The 15,174-nt window shown below is 30.0% G+C and overlaps 3 protein-coding genes across 7 annotated transcripts; 2 read left to right on the top strand and 1 right to left on the bottom strand.

The window, feature by feature from the left end:
• The first annotated feature begins 1 nt into the window (after position 1).
• LOC108749918 lies at positions 2-4,100 on the top strand. Its single transcript, XM_018488947.1, has 5 exons — positions 2-703; positions 1,485-1,928; positions 2,729-2,872; positions 3,283-3,441; positions 3,989-4,100. The coding sequence occupies exons 1-4, from the start codon at positions 183-185 to the stop codon at positions 3,413-3,415; spliced, it is 1,242 nt and encodes a 413-aa protein (XP_018344449.1). The 5' UTR covers positions 2-182; the 3' UTR covers positions 3,416-3,441; positions 3,989-4,100.
• A 2,065-nt stretch (positions 4,101-6,165) lies between these two features.
• Positions 6,166-10,732, bottom strand: LOC108749856 (N(4)-(Beta-N-acetylglucosaminyl)-L-asparaginase-like). 5 transcript variants are annotated; one of them, XM_018488846.1, is made up of 6 exons: positions 10,622-10,732; positions 8,228-8,412; positions 7,971-8,127; positions 7,652-7,877; positions 7,288-7,577; positions 6,166-6,956 (listed from the first exon to the last, which is right to left on the bottom strand). In XM_018488846.1, the coding sequence occupies exons 2-6, from the start codon at positions 8,373-8,375 to the stop codon at positions 6,701-6,703; spliced, it is 1,077 nt and encodes a 358-aa protein (XP_018344348.1). In that variant the 5' UTR covers positions 8,376-8,412; positions 10,622-10,732; the 3' UTR covers positions 6,166-6,700. The 5 variants fall into 5 exon arrangements, with proteins under 5 accessions (XP_018344348.1, XP_018344345.1, XP_018344349.1 ...); XM_018488843.1 differs by lacking the exon at positions 10,622-10,732 and adding an exon at positions 10,565-10,620; XM_018488847.1 differs by lacking the exon at positions 10,622-10,732 and adding an exon at positions 9,385-9,401.
• A 705-nt stretch (positions 10,733-11,437) lies between these two features.
• LOC108749892 (thioredoxin-related transmembrane protein 2 homolog) lies at positions 11,438-15,064 on the top strand. Its single transcript, XM_018488906.1, has 5 exons — positions 11,438-11,933; positions 12,788-12,968; positions 13,177-13,363; positions 13,910-14,105; positions 14,181-15,064. Exons 1-5 carry the CDS (start codon positions 11,790-11,792, stop codon positions 14,277-14,279), a joined length of 807 nt encoding a protein of 268 aa, XP_018344408.1. The 5' UTR covers positions 11,438-11,789; the 3' UTR covers positions 14,280-15,064.
• Positions 15,065-15,174: the final 110 nt, after the last annotated feature.

Here is a 15,174-nt window from a genome sequence, read left to right as displayed (position 1 = left end):
TCGACGCTTGCCGCTTGCATTAGTTTACATGACGCTTGTTTGCCGATTAGTTTGTTGTGTGATGAGTGATTAGTCAATCAAATGTTTTAAAAGCAGTTGTAGCAATAGATTGCAGTGAGACCAAGTAGGTCTTTGATTGTACTTGGTTGTACTCAGCTACCTAAAAAACGATTGTAACGAAAATGAATCGAGAGCCAGCTAAATGGTTAATGAAGCATTGCAAAAAAATTGTAAAGGCTGATGGTGTTTATTTAAAATGTGAATGCTGTACAGAAAATTCATATGATGTTTTCTTCGATGATCATAATCTAATGATATTACATTTATACGAGAAGCATCATATATCAGAATTAACTAAATACCGACATCGTAAATTCTTAGAAGAATGTTTTGATATTAAACGTTTATCACAATGTGAAATTGGAATATGTCAAGTGGGTACTTGTCGAAGAATGACTATTTGTCATAATAGTAATGCCTTCCCTTTACTAAGTCATTTGATCATATATCACACATGCAAAGAAAAATTTAGCAAAGTAATGGGTATAGAAAGTGGACACCAAATACTGATGAATTATTTCGTATTAGATACCATAGCAAAATGCTCATTTTGTTGGAGGTGTTTATCCTTGGAAGGCTTAGAATCGGATCCTGCTGAAGTACTGATGTTCTTAAGTACTCACTGGAACAATCATTATTATAAGTATGAAAAATTAATTTTTTTACATCTTCCAAAACGCAAATTAAAAATATGAGAGCTGTTTTTTATTACTGCACTCTGAACTGATGCAATAAATTGAAGTGAAACATGTATATTTGTTTCGCTTCAACTTTTGCATTGTGTGTGCCAGTTTAGAAAGTGTAGCAATAAAAAACAGACCTATTATTTTGCATTCTGTTTGTTTTGTTTTAACAATTTCATAAAGCCTATTCTACAATGTGCTCTTTGTTTCCTGTTTCCTATCTTTTGCTTTTTTCTCCTTTGCAACTATTTTATCAACAATTGTATTTTTTGCTATGTATTTCTTGTTTCTTTCGAAGTTCGTTAACTTTTAACTTATCTCGGGCGATATAAAATAAAAAACTGAATAAAGAAGCAAAAAGGCATAAAAAATAACAAAAGACATATATTTTCATGAAATTGTAAATTGTTATATGTAGAATAAGTATCCTGATATATAAGCGCTCTTAGATAAGAAAAAGCTATTTTATCACAAGTATATATGAGTATTTATATATCTAATGAGATTTTACCATGTTATCATAATTTTTTGTAATTAATTTTTATTAAATATTTTGATAATCAACATTATTATGCGGTTAATATTATGTTGGTATGTATATTCTATGCTAATTACTAGTAATCCACACATTATAGTGGAAAAGTCACCTAAAATTGGCATGGCATGGAACGTATCATATAAAATAGCTGCTATAAAAACAAAAATTAAGCTTACTATTAAACAATATTATGGATTTTACAGAATTGCTCCTGATCGACCAAATAAAATGTCCATACAAGCAGAACTACAAAAAGCAGAAGAAATATCAAAACAATGGAGTGATAATATAAAAAGAATTTTTGAAGATTTTGAAAAAAGAAGCGTTCGATCTGATCTAATGAGCGGTTATAAAATGACGTATGTGTCAGATTTTGTAGGACAATGTACAATTTGTTTAGAAAATGTTGTATACAATGACAGCGATTACCTTATAAAAAACCATTGGGAAATGTATCACGGATCTAAATCTAACATATATAAAGACGTAATACAAAAAAGAGAAGTACGTCAAGTATTAAATAAGTACCAGATAGACGGAAGCATGGCAAAGTGCTTCAAATGTGATGCAGAAATGGACTTGGAAGAAAACATTAAAACAAAACTGATCCCATTACTTTTACATTGGCACACAGGATTTCATAGTAGGTATGAAAAAAAGTAGAATTTACTTGCTAAAATAGGCGAAAGTCGATTTTATTTCTATAATTTCATGATAATCTGAAAATAGAAACAATATTACGACTAGAATTCTTTTAAATTATTTTCCATTTCATTACTTTGACACAATAAGAAGAAACATAATTATAAAATAATTTCTGATATATTATATATAGATATAATTATAATATATATATAATGCTATATTAATATTAGGTTAAGTAAAAAGTCATCGCGTTTTTTTAAAAGACATCTATCAGTAAAAACCGCAATTACTTTCTTACCAACAATATAAATATATCTTGATAGAGTAAAGTTTCAGCTTTAAAAATCTCTTTTTTAAATTATATGATACGACAATTTTTAATGGAGTTATGAGCAATTAAAGTCAAAATAATTCTTTTATTTAATCCGCGATAACTCAGTAATCAAAAGTCGTAGGAATATTAAAAAAAAACGATTTTGTAGGGAAAGTATCAAGCTTTCACGATAGGTAATCGAAAATTTTCTCAAATTCGTTTTGGACACGTTACAAATCCACAAAGTGAGAAGAAAATTTTTCGTCTTTTTCAGCTCGTAGTTTTTGGTATGTAAAAATTATCAAACTCATATAAACTTAAAAAATGTGATAAGCTTTTAAAAGTAGAGATTTCAAGCTTTAAAAACCCTTTTTTTTAATTTGAATTTCATTCATTATTGACGAAGATATTGTATATACAACTTTGAGCTAAAAAACACGCGATGACTTTTTACTCAACCTAATATATTGGATTTTCTTCTTTATCTAGTTTAGGGATCAAACGGAAGAAGAGACAATTAAAAAATCTACGACAAAAATTGAGAATAAGAGACACAGTGAAAAATATAGAAGAAACATGGCAAAACTTTATCTGGCAATTACTTGAGAGTCAGGAAGAACGTGCTCCTAATAAGTAATTATTTACTTGTCTATTTGATAACATAAATTAATATGAGAATTAAATATTAACTTTTCGATAAAAATATTTATATTATATTAAGAAGAAACATAATCATTTGTATTATATTATTATACTGTTTTATATTATTTATAAACTAATCGCTCACAGAATACTTTTTTTAGTTTTACAAATTTTTTGGAACATAACTGTACAAATTACTAATTTATATGTACATTATAAATGTTGAAGGATTGATATATATATATATATATATATTGATTCTTAAAAATGACAATTTTGATAATAATTGAGTGAAAAAAAATGCATACTTCTAATTAAAATACTAAATATTCCATAACATTTTCTGTTGTTTATAATAAAACGTAATAATTTCTATTTTTTTTAATGATATGTAAATACAGTCCTGGATCGAGCACTTTGAGGGATGATGAGATTGTAAAAATAAGAATGGCAAAACAAAGCAAAATACGAAACACTACGACGAAGAATCCTTCGATCTCGACACCACCATCTAAACGGAGGAGAAGAAATTAGGAGAAGAAATGAAAACAATACTGCTGGTAATTATTCGCTTTATTTACATTACATAAGTTTATATCACGTAAAGATTAATTATGTCTCTAACCCATAAATGTGAACAATTCTTTTTCATTGAAGTTAGAAAAATTTTTTACTTCTCACATTTTGTACCATATGGAAAAAAATACACGATGAATAGAAGAATTTTCTAATCAGTTTAACATGTTTTAGTGTTGCTTGATGTAGCACTATACGTACTAAAATATTTTAGTAGTGCCAAGAAATAAACAATTTTCCGATTTTGTAATACTTTTTGCAGTTTTTCTAAATTGATATACAATACACGTTTTGAAAGAAGTTAAACCAGAAGCGACCACACGCAAATGAATATGAATATTAAAAATTTAATTTAATCCTTCCTCCCTTATTAAAGTGTCTTTATATGGTGTTTTAACAATTTACACTCTTACTTGTAACGGCTCTGAAAAGAATAATAATTAATAAGCTAATGAAATGTGTGCAATTAAAATATTTTACAAAATTAATTACACCAAATATTCTTTTTATATATTTATCATTTTTTTACAGATTCAGATTTAATTGAATAGACAGCATCATGATGAATTCTGGTGCGACTATAAAAGCGTTATACAGAAAAGTAGCATCTCCACATTTGATTGGGAAGATTCGTCAAAGAGAAGAATAATTCTGATAAGCGATTATCATAATAAGATCATAAAAATCAAATTATCTTTTTTATAAATATAATCTATATTGATAAAATAAATATATGATCTATATTATATAATCTATATTATATAAAACGTATTTTATTAATAATTTTATTAATAACTTTTTTAAACGCTAAGGAAATATTTAGTTTGTAAAATATAATATTAATAGCATTATTATTTTTATAGAAAGATCTTTTTTTCGTAATAATGTAAATAATGAAAGCGTGTTAAAATCGGATGCTACGTTTGCGTTCCTTGGAAAATTGGCATGCGATGAATAGAACACAGTAAAGAATGTGGATTATAAAAATTAACGTGTTAAGTCTTCTTGTTCAATATCCTTGTGTTTAAAAAATTAATAATTAAAATAAATATAATATAGCCAATAAAAGCTAGAATCATGAAAATAATATCAGGGAATAATAAAACTATATCTGCAATAACTAATACCTTAATAACAAAACTTAGATACGATATGGTTTATTTGGAGTGGCCGAATAACGCAGTTTATTTTATTCATTGTACGTTGTACGACATTCTAGATAGTAAGAATATCTAAGAAATAATCATAAGATGAAATGAGCATGACTTCTCAATATCTTCCAAAAGTTTGATTGAAACTTATTCGTCTTTCATCTATTCCATATCTGCTTGGAATCGTTGGTTTGCAGAAACTCATTCTTGAATTCTATATTTATATCAAAATTCGTAGCCAAATTTCCAACCAGTAGGGAATGTTCCGTCTATTCCATTACTTTACGAGCAATCGAAATGGTATTCTTCATGTTCTGCAGTTCTTCCACTGCACTTACATTCATCGTCACTCTTTCGAAAATAATACATTTTTTGAATGTAACTATTAGTACAGTTTAACGAAACAAGAAAGTTACTTTTATTATGTCAACTGTCTCTATTACCCATCCATAATCATAGCATCTAGTGTAGTTTTTCCAGATACATCTGGAGATTCATTTACCGCCAAATTCTACAACCCTTTTGCATTGCAGTTCCTCGCACAGGGAACATCCTTCTTCTATCGCATCCAAAGCACTTCTCTTCTGATTATGTATTACATCCCATGCTTAAATAATAATTAACAAAGTGCTTTTAATAATTAACAAACTTAAATAATAATTAATAAAGTCCTATGTTTAAATAATAATTAACAAAGTGTCTTTATATCTTTCATTCTTGACAATTGACAGTTAGATACCTTTCGCAACTGCTCCTTTGAAACTCCAGGAGAGCAATACCAAAGAAATGCTATTATCGAAAACGCTAGAATTTTATTCGTTGAGTGCATTAATAAAGAAGCAAGCATCAAGGAACAACAAAATTCTTGTAAATCTGGCGAATTCCAGATCCTGTCTATAGCTTCTCGGATGTACAGAGTGCCTGTAGAGATATTAAATAACATGAAATTACAACAAAAAGTATGAAGAGAGAATATAAACTCTAATAAATTAAAAATACATATTTGATGAAATACTATTATGTTATAAGCGGATAGAATCATTTAGCGATAATATAATTCATTACGTTTCTTTGTCTGGCAAGTACTCACTAGATGATTGGATTGTTACATGTTACCTGAAAGATTGTAATTAGATTATTACATTACTAACGATTTTCTAATAGATGCATTGAACTATGTAAACAAGCACACGTGTGTACATTAATAGGAGACACAGGAAAGTTTTATCAGTATCAACCTTGTAATAAATTGAAGAATATATAATCTTTGTCCAAATTTGAATATATTTATAAAAAAATCAAAAATCCTTTTACAATTTCGTTAGTTTCCCTTTACGCAGATATTTCACTATTACTCGCAATTTCAAGTTTATCATTCGCACAACTGTCCGTACTGAAATCAACTACTCTCACCAAAGCTATGATTTCAACTACTGTTTCCAGTTTGCTATTTGCAAAATTTGTACTTTATCGTTTGCCCGATCTACCTATTTTAACGGATTTAAGATATAAATATATGTAAAAAACATAACATATGTAAAAAAAACAACAAAATCATAATAAATTATTTTGACAGGTCAAATCTAGACATCTAGACCAATCTAAACTATTTTTTTTTTGTCTATATAGAGCCTACTCATGTAGATCGTATACAAAATTATTACATTATACAATATTTAAAAAGATATTATTAGCGCGTCAAAGTATTACCAAAAATGATCGTATGGAACCAGAATTTAGACGACTAGTTCATAATAGAGAAAAAGTAATGTGAAATTCTACTTATACTGTGACCCCTACTTTAAATTCTGTTATAATTAATATGTCTTGCAAGAAGTCTTTAACTTGTTCTTAACTCAAACTTATGAAAGAATTATCGCTACGACTGGTACGATTTTTTTATTGACAACTGATTATGTTTACATTACATCAACGTTTTTTCGTACGATATTTTCAATATCGAGTTTAATGTAATTTAAAGTTCATGAGTAATAAGATTATATCTCAAATAAATTTTTAAGCCTCTGTTCTTTTATTTTATAAAGGTAAATAAGCTGAATAATTCATTTTAAAGTATGAACAGATGTGCAAATTAACAAGTTTCGTCGTATCCATATTGCGGATAATTGCTGCATTGAACGGAATGTAACTTAGGGCCTAAAGTAGGATTTGCAGCATAATAAGGAAACGTCAACATTCCGTTACACGCTGCTCCATATTCTCCTTTGTTGTTCAATGCGATCACTCCGCCAAAGAAGTTAGGATAATGCTGGGCGATTCTGCTTATTGCCTTCTTAGCAGCAATGTTCGGCATTGCACCATTACGCATTTCTTCTACCGCTAGAAAGCTGCAAAAAATACTCAATTTAATTTCAACAATTGTATTACTAAGATGCAACATATTATATTAGACATTAACTTTATTTATTGAAATAAATTAAATTTAAAATTAAAGTAGGAAAATTAAGACGAAAATAGAATGCATACAAATTTATATTTTAGTTCATTAAAATGTACCTAGAAAAAAATATATTTATACTGAACATTTTTCAACAAGAGACACGAAGGATACAATACAATAGTGACTCATAACTTGTTTGCTAATGTTAAACAAAAATGAAACGATTAATGTGTTACACTGTGTCTCTCGCTGGAAAGACAATTAATACGTAATGTTACCTCGGCAAAAATCGCATCATAATATCTCCGTCGCCGGTACTGACAGCTGCACCAACGTCCTGATCGGCATATGCGCCAGCTCCTGCAATAGGAGAATCTCCAACGCGACCTGGTATCTTATACTTGAGGCCATTCGTAGATGTTCCAGCTGCTACTCGTCTCTGTGAGTCTATCGCGATTATACCGATCGTGTCATGATTTTTCTCGCTTTTCATTAACACATTTTCATCATCTTCTATATTGCTTGGGCGATATGGTCCACAGCTACTTGTTGGATTTGGTATAACATTCTAAATACAGCAAAAATATCATAGAAATAATCATAAAATGAAATATACTGAAAAAATATGACCTCTCTCAATACCTTCCAAAAGTTGGGTTGACACTTGTTTGCCTTCCACTGTGTCCACATCTCCTTGGATTCATTCGTTTGCAAAGATTCCTGCTTGAATCCCATCTTCACAGCAAAATCTGTAGCCAAGCTCCCAACTAATAAGGAATGCTCTGTGTGTTCCAATACCTTGCGAGCAACCGAAATGACATTCTTCACATTTCGCAGTCCTCCTATTCCTCCTACATCCATGTTTGTCCTATCAAAAAAAAAATACCTTTCTTGAATATATCACTAGTATAGTTTAATGAAATAAAAAAACTGCTTTTTTTGTTACTTCAATTGCCTTTACCCATCCATAATCATAGCATCTAGTGTAGTTTCTCCAGATTCATCTGGACTGCCGCCAAATCCCACTGTCTTTCTGCATTGCTCCTCCTCGCACAAGGAACATCCTTCTTCTATCGTATCCAGAGCACTTCTCTTTTGATTATATATTACATCCCATGCTTAAATAATAAGTAACAGTATCTTTAAATTAGCAGAGACTGCATATCTTTCATTCTTGACAAGTTGATACAGTTAGATATCTCAAATATCTCAATATACCTTTTTTCATTGCATCTTTGTAATCCCAAGTGATCACTATCACAGGATAACTATTGTTAAGAGTGCCAGGATTCCATTCGTTAATTGCATTAATAAGCGAGCAAGCTTCAAGGAGCAATAAAATTCCCACAAAGCTGACTGTCTTCATCTTGCAATTTCTTATAGCTTCTGAAGATATAAGGTATCTACAGAAGCATTAAATGGCATTAATTTATATATACAACAGTAGAAAGCATAGAAGGGAAAAATATCTCTGATAAGCAGGAAATATATTTATAGTTAGTACTATTTACTACAAGCAAATGTAGAGTCATTCAGCGATAATAATTCAACGTTACTATAATCAGAAACTACCAGCAATTAGAAATTGCGAATTTTGTTTGGTTGGAGAATATCATTTAAATCTATTAGATTTCATTTTTTGTAGTATTGCAATTGTTCTGAATAATTATGTTATCACATTGTGTGTTTTAAATTCTTTATTTTACACCATTAATTTCGTTCTTAACACTTTCTTTTATTCGCAGCGAACGATATTCAGATATGTTCAGATATGTTTCTCGCGTCGAAGAAAGACGCGAGACGCGAGGAGCGGGAGTATCAATTATTATATATCAAGGTTAAATAATAAAGAGCATACAGCCACGACCAAGGATGTAAATAAGTTATATATTATTTAAAACAAATTCATAACGATAAGTAGACGTTTCGGTCAAGATTTGACCCTCTTCAGTACAATAAAAATGAATACGTTGAACATTAAACTAAATACGCAAGTCAACTGATAAATGTAGTGATAGCAAGTAACAAAAAATTATTATTTCCTTACAATACAGTAGTAATCGCAACCGATCAAAGTAAATTAAAGTAACAGTTAATTATTGTCGCGCTATATGAATAGAAAGAAATTACAAAAGTTTTTTTCGTTATAATACAATTAAGAATTCTTCATTTAAAAACGACGAACCCCACACGAAGAGACATGCAAGTACCAAGTTCTATTTTAAAAACAAAAAATTTTTCCAAGTAAATTAGATATCGTCATATTATTGTAAGAAACAATCAGATTAAGAAATATGCTCCTGTTTACATTCCACCCAGAGAATTATTTAAAAAAATTTTTTTATTTTTTTGAAAAACCAACTGAACAAACTTACGTGTATTCTGGGGTGCGAACACTCCTCTGTATAATTGAACATTGTGACAATTTTAGGTAGAGTGAATTTAAACTGCAAATAACGACAAAAGCCAAAAAATGCTGATCTATTTATATTAAGAAAAGGAAAAAGGAAGGGTAAGAAAAGGGAAAGGAAGGGGAAAGAGTTTAGAGTGAGGCCAGAATCTATTGTTCAAGGAGAGAGAGAGATAAAGATCTGGAAACCGTTCCGTATCGCTTTGTTTATTCAAACCATTTTTTTGCATCTTAGTATAAATCATCTCAGATACTAATCTTTTATAATGAGAGCGTTTCGAATCTAATATTTTAGCGCTATCCCAATCTATCACATGGTCTGCGTCAAATCTGTGATTTGAGATAACGGAGTGAGAATTAGCTGGTTTTTTAAAATTATTAATATGTTCTTTTAAAGTGACTGCATGCTCTTTATTATTTAACCTTTGTAAATTTCTTAGCCATTTTCTAACAATTTAAAAAAAAAAGTGATAACACTTTGATAGTATCACGGACGAGATACTATTAAAGACCGACATCCTTACGAGAGTTTGCGTTCTTGAAAATATTGAAATGTTAAGAGTTAAAAACTGATAATATTATATTAATTTTATGATTTATTAGTTTAGTAGACGTATTTATGCATTTAGAACTCAATAATACTCGATTTTTCTTTAAAATTGTAATTTCAGTGTTATTGTCGAAGTTTGATTATCAATAGAGATAATAACATAATGTAATTTTTCTGCAGTATATAGGATGTTATAGCTTTACAAGTATGCATATTTATTTATAGAATATTTATATAAAAAAATCATGAATTTAATAATGTATGAACCAATTATTTATGTTAATAACCGCAAATTTATATCAATTGTCGATAATGTCAGTGTTCTTCAATTACCTCTGGGCTCTTTATACCGCCGAAAATTTGTCTAGGATTGACGGTTTTTAATAGTATCTCATCGGTGGTCCAATCGCTTAACCATCTTAACACAAACGTACACAGGAATACACAAAGTGTATCATTGTGCACGATTCAATTGGAACAGAATGTGTACGCTGTGTACGGTTGAGATTTGTTTCGGATAAAGTTAGATTAAATGTAGCTTTTTCCGTCCGTATTAAATAAAAAAAAATAAAAGTGGCACTCAACGTCTTCAAACCTCATTTACAGCCGCCGCAGTTAATAATATGTAATTGTCACTAGAAAACAAGCTTACACAGCTCTCGACTGCGTACAGATGTGTAGCGTTGCATCGACGATAACGCACAATTGGAACGCAACTTGTGTCGCCGTGTGCACGAAAGAGTCTAGGGATATTGCAATTAGAAAACACACATTGTATGTTATCACTTTGATGTTTTTTAATGGGTGCATTGACCATGTAAACATTGCACACGTGTCTGATCATATACAGGGTGTCAAAAAATATTGTTAGCACGTCATCAAGGTACACTATTCTGATATTATCAAAGACTATCGATTTTATAGAACTAATATTTAGACGACTGATTCATAAAATAATTAATTTTTATTTAATTTTTGTTTCATCTGTGGATAATTATGGAAAAAGATTTATACATTTTACAGCAATCACCGATGAGATATTATTAAAGATTGTCAATCCTGGGCAAATTTTCGGCGATATAAAAAGTGCCCCAAAGGCTCGGAGGTAATTGAAGAACATTGACATTATCGACAATTGATATAAATTTGCTATTATATTAACATAAATATTTGGCTTATACATTATTAAATTCATAATTTTTTATTATATAAATATTCCATAAATAAATATTCCTACTTGTAAAGCTGTAATATTTTATATATTGCAAAAAAACTACACTTTTTTCTCTGTAGTTGTCATCTTTGTTGATAATCAAACTTTGATGATAAGTAAGAAAGTCGTAGGAAATTGATCAATCACAATTAAATGTGAGGAAAATAATCGACTATGATTGGTCAATTTCTTATGACTTACGACTTGCTTCGTTTGCTGTCTCCATTGTAAACGGTCCTTTATAATGGAACCTATCTGCCATTAGTTGCTGCGAGTTACCATGAGAAACTTGACACTTGACACATCATTGCACGCTACAGAATAATACACAAAAATTAGGCGCGTCCGCAGTGGGCCTTGTTTTTAATTTTCATTGCAGATCCATATCTTCCACTCGTTGACATGAATAAATTTCACTGACGATACCTCACTCATCATGTGTGCGAGATAGTGATCATCTTTAGGAATTGTCCGGGAGGAAGACGTCTGCGAGACAGATCGTACAATAATCGTTGTTTAACGTTAATTAGAATACCTCGAGTGTGTACCGAGCACCTCAGGTGTAATCTACTAATTGTACAAATTATCTTTATTTCGACTGTGCGAAATGTCGTTCAAAAAGGATCTAAGATTGCTCGTCAAGCCATACTATTTAATAAATATCCTCCTCAGTGTCTCCTACATCATCGCCAAACGCCTTCCTGTAGTCTGTAATTATATATTTGCTCAAGACGGCTGCGAATTTGATGGGGTAAGTGATGCTAATTTCTCGACGATATGATTTTAACTAAGATTATGCTTACATTTCGAGATCATGTTTACACGAAATTTTTTTGTAATGTTACATTGTGCTATAGGAATTCTTTTTCATGTAGACAATATATAAGAGTAACGTATATAATATGTAGATTATAAATTTGATAATACAATACGGAAAGAAGTGATTAAATTTTATAATTGCTGATTTTAGTAATAATATAAAAAATGTAAAATAAAAGCCCAGTGTAATGATAAAGAATATGATAAGAATTAATGATAAGAATAAGGGTTTTAATAAACCATGGATTATTTGTATAAATGGTATATAAAATAGTTAGAATAGTTTATATTATACAAGACTTTTTTTGGTTTGTTTTTACAAGTACTACATATTCCTAAACTTTGATATTACCTTTTTTGAACACCCTGTATACACATAGATGTAGATTATTATATTTTATACACAATACATAATTCTGATTTTAACTCTCGATTATAGCAATAAAGCCCAGTGGGCACCAACGTTACTTTGACTTTAAGCGAGATTTAAAACTCTTTCTGTTTCGTTTTAAAACTGGAAAAAAGACAAAGACAAAGAGTTTTAAGCAATCAGGCCTAAGTCATTTGAACTCAAAGCGAATATTTTTAGTTTATTGTACAATCTGTATGATTGAATCTGTATGAGATTCCAAATTGTAGATAAAAATTTAGAACTTTCCTTTATCAATCGACAGAGATTTACTTGCGTTTTATATTTTAAACAAGACATTCTAGAATATAGGTTTTCATAGTTGTAGATGAGAATTAACATTTAATTATTTTATTAACAAGTACTTATGTTTTTAGAGGGAGACACAGATTCTCTTTTTCCTCATAACTGTTGTTATGATAAGGACAAGAAAGACCGGCAGTGTGACCATGATAAATTACTTGACGTCTAGTTTCATGTATACGAAAGGAGCAAACTTAATCTTGTGGTTCTATGCGGACGTGCGGATGGGCATTCTATATGCATTTATTTTTATACGTAAGAGAAGACTATGAAGCACGATGGACAAAATGTCGGCTAACTTGTTATCGTTTATGGAAAGTCTAATGTATGTAACTGAGCACATGAATACGATAGAATTAATTTTAATTGTTCCCCGTAAACAGTACAACAGTTGGCCAACCATTTAACATCGTGAATTATAGACCATTGCGTCATAAGCGATCTAATAGCACTTTGTGTGTAGTATTTGCATTAGTACTGCCAGAACCAATGTATCAAGGGCCTGAGAACGTCATCTATTTACGTGGAGCCAATGGACTGCAGGAGGAATTACAACGTGATACCAGAGTGGTCTGGCTAGTAGCGTTTTACACTGCGTGGAACCCAGCTTGTGTAACCTTTGCACCGATATTTTCTGAACTTTCTGCAGAGTAAGTGATTTAATTAAATATATACCATGGTCTGCAGAATGTTTATTTTGCATCTGTTGCAAATTTTCTTTGCTAATTGGATTACCTTTAATTTCTGATTATATCTATATTTATATTTTATTTAATTTTGCAAAATATTACTTCTATATAATGTCTTTAACTTAATTTAATGTAATTAAATTATATACTTACATTCATAATTTTAATTATTTATTCTTATAAAATATTTTATACTTTATAAGAACAAATAATTTATTTCTCCTTATAAAATATAGGTATAATTAATTTCCAAATATTACTATCTTATTCTTCAATTAAATAATCAGGATGAATAATGTTATTAATCTGTATAAAAAAATATTAAAAAATATACTTTTTAAATGTACTTTTAGATCTACAGGATAATTCTCTATTACCAACGAAGAAAATTTCCAGCAAATACAAAATAAAATAAATTCTGCTGAACGCGGCTATATATAATCTAATCTCTTTTTCTTCGCGAGAGAATACTTGATATGTTTACTGACATTGAAAATTATGATTTAGATACGCATTGGAGAACTTCAAATTCGGTAAAGTGGATGTTGGAAGACATCCAGATGCCGCGGCAAAGTATCATGTCAGTGACGCCAGCACGAGCAAGCAGCTACCAACGCTGATACTTTTTAAAGATGGCAAGGAAGTAGAGCGACGTCCATACGCGGATCATAAAGGGAAGCTTGTTAAATTTCTTTTCTCGCTGGTATGTCATCATTCATATTTAATTTGTTAAACTCCTAGCTTATGTAATTCTTATTTATTCGTTTTAATTTTTCAGGACAATGTAAAAGCTGCATTCGATCTCAATAATATTTATAGTGACTGTAAAAAGAATCCTATCAAGAGAAAAGAAAAGAAGTCATTGAAGGCGGAATAATGAAGTGAAATACTTAGGCATTTAATAAAAAACTACAGTTCGTAATTAAGCGAGTTTTAATTAGATGATCTTCTACTGTGTAGAAAGTACAACAAGCGCGTTATCTTTATCGAATTCAGATTCTAAATTAATTCTCCGTCAGCAATCATATTTTTACTGCCTTCATCTGTAATCTGGGTCTTTTTTATTCAATCTAACTTTTTGTTACTGTTCTAGGCTTTCAACAAAAAAGCGGAAAAGTTCAGAGCTACTTTTCAATATTTCTATTACCAAAGTTACATTACCATATAGTCTTTTAAGATAGTACACTTGCGATAATATCATCCAAAAGTTTGGTCCCATCGCGTACTCATTAACGATATCTCCATTCCCGCTAGTAAGAGAGAATTTTTGATTATGATGTCCAAAGCTGCATGTACATGCGGAAAGAAAATGAATACAGACGTATAGTCGTCTCCCTATGCAAAACAATCGAAAATTCCATTACGATAGTAAATTATGACATTTTTTTCACAATATCCATTTCATGCTCCTCCATCGCATGCTCATTTTTTATTAACATATCACTGCTAGATCCTACAAAAATGAACGCGATATTTTCATGAATTTTGTAGGCGACACATAAAAAGTGAGGTTTTTTTATGCTTGTTTTTTATTGAAACGATCAATCTCATTGTAATTGCACATCGTCAAAGTCTTCTAGTACAATATATAGTTTCAATTTCAAAAAATTCTGACTGTTTTCATTTCGCGAGTGTACTACCTTAATTTAAAAAATTATTTAATCCGCGCCTTTCTTTACTTTGGAGAAATTTGAGAGTGAAATTTTATTTATGTCTTATTTCATTTCGTGTGTATGTACATATTTATGTTCAATCATTTATACATATAACAT

Source organism: Trachymyrmex septentrionalis, unplaced genomic scaffold (genome assembly GCF_001594115.1).
Source record: "Trachymyrmex septentrionalis isolate Tsep2-gDNA-1 unplaced genomic scaffold, Tsep1.0 scaffold32, whole genome shotgun sequence".
Taxonomy (NCBI): Eukaryota; Metazoa; Arthropoda; class Insecta; order Hymenoptera; family Formicidae; genus Trachymyrmex; species Trachymyrmex septentrionalis.
Note: the sequence above shows the minus strand (reverse complement) of the source record. Positions and strands in the feature narration are given on the sequence as shown.

What these genes read in the sequence shown, in the direction of transcription:
- LOC108749918 (XM_018488947.1), top strand. Translation starts at nt 183, where the DNA reads ATGAATCGAGAGCCAGCTAAATGGTTAATGAAGCATTGCAAAAAAATT. An exon ending in CACACAGGATTTCATAGTAG is followed by an intron (nt 1,929 to 2,728) that starts GTATGAAAAAAA and finishes TTCTTTATCTAG; the next exon opens with TTTAGGGATCAAACGGAAGA. An exon ending in GAAGAACGTGCTCCTAATAA is followed by an intron (nt 2,873 to 3,282) that starts GTAATTATTTAC and finishes ATGTAAATACAG; the next exon opens with TCCTGGATCGAGCACTTTGA.
- LOC108749856 (XM_018488843.1), bottom strand. An exon ending in CAAAGATGCAATGAAAAAAG is followed by an intron (nt 8,128 to 8,227) that starts GTATATTGAGAT and finishes TTATTATTTAAG; the next exon opens with CATGGGATGTAATATATAAT. An exon ending in GATGCTATGATTATGGATGG is followed by an intron (nt 7,878 to 7,970) that starts GTAAAGGCAATT and finishes TTTTTTTGATAG; the next exon opens with GACAAACATGGATGTAGGAG.
- LOC108749892 (XM_018488906.1), top strand. Translation starts at nt 11,790, where the DNA reads ATGTCGTTCAAAAAGGATCTAAGATTGCTCGTCAAGCCATACTATTTA. An exon ending in TTTTCTGAACTTTCTGCAGA is followed by an intron (nt 13,364 to 13,909) that starts GTAAGTGATTTA and finishes ATTATGATTTAG; the next exon opens with ATACGCATTGGAGAACTTCA. An exon ending in TTAAATTTCTTTTCTCGCTG is followed by an intron (nt 14,106 to 14,180) that starts GTATGTCATCAT and finishes TTAATTTTTCAG; the next exon opens with GACAATGTAAAAGCTGCATT.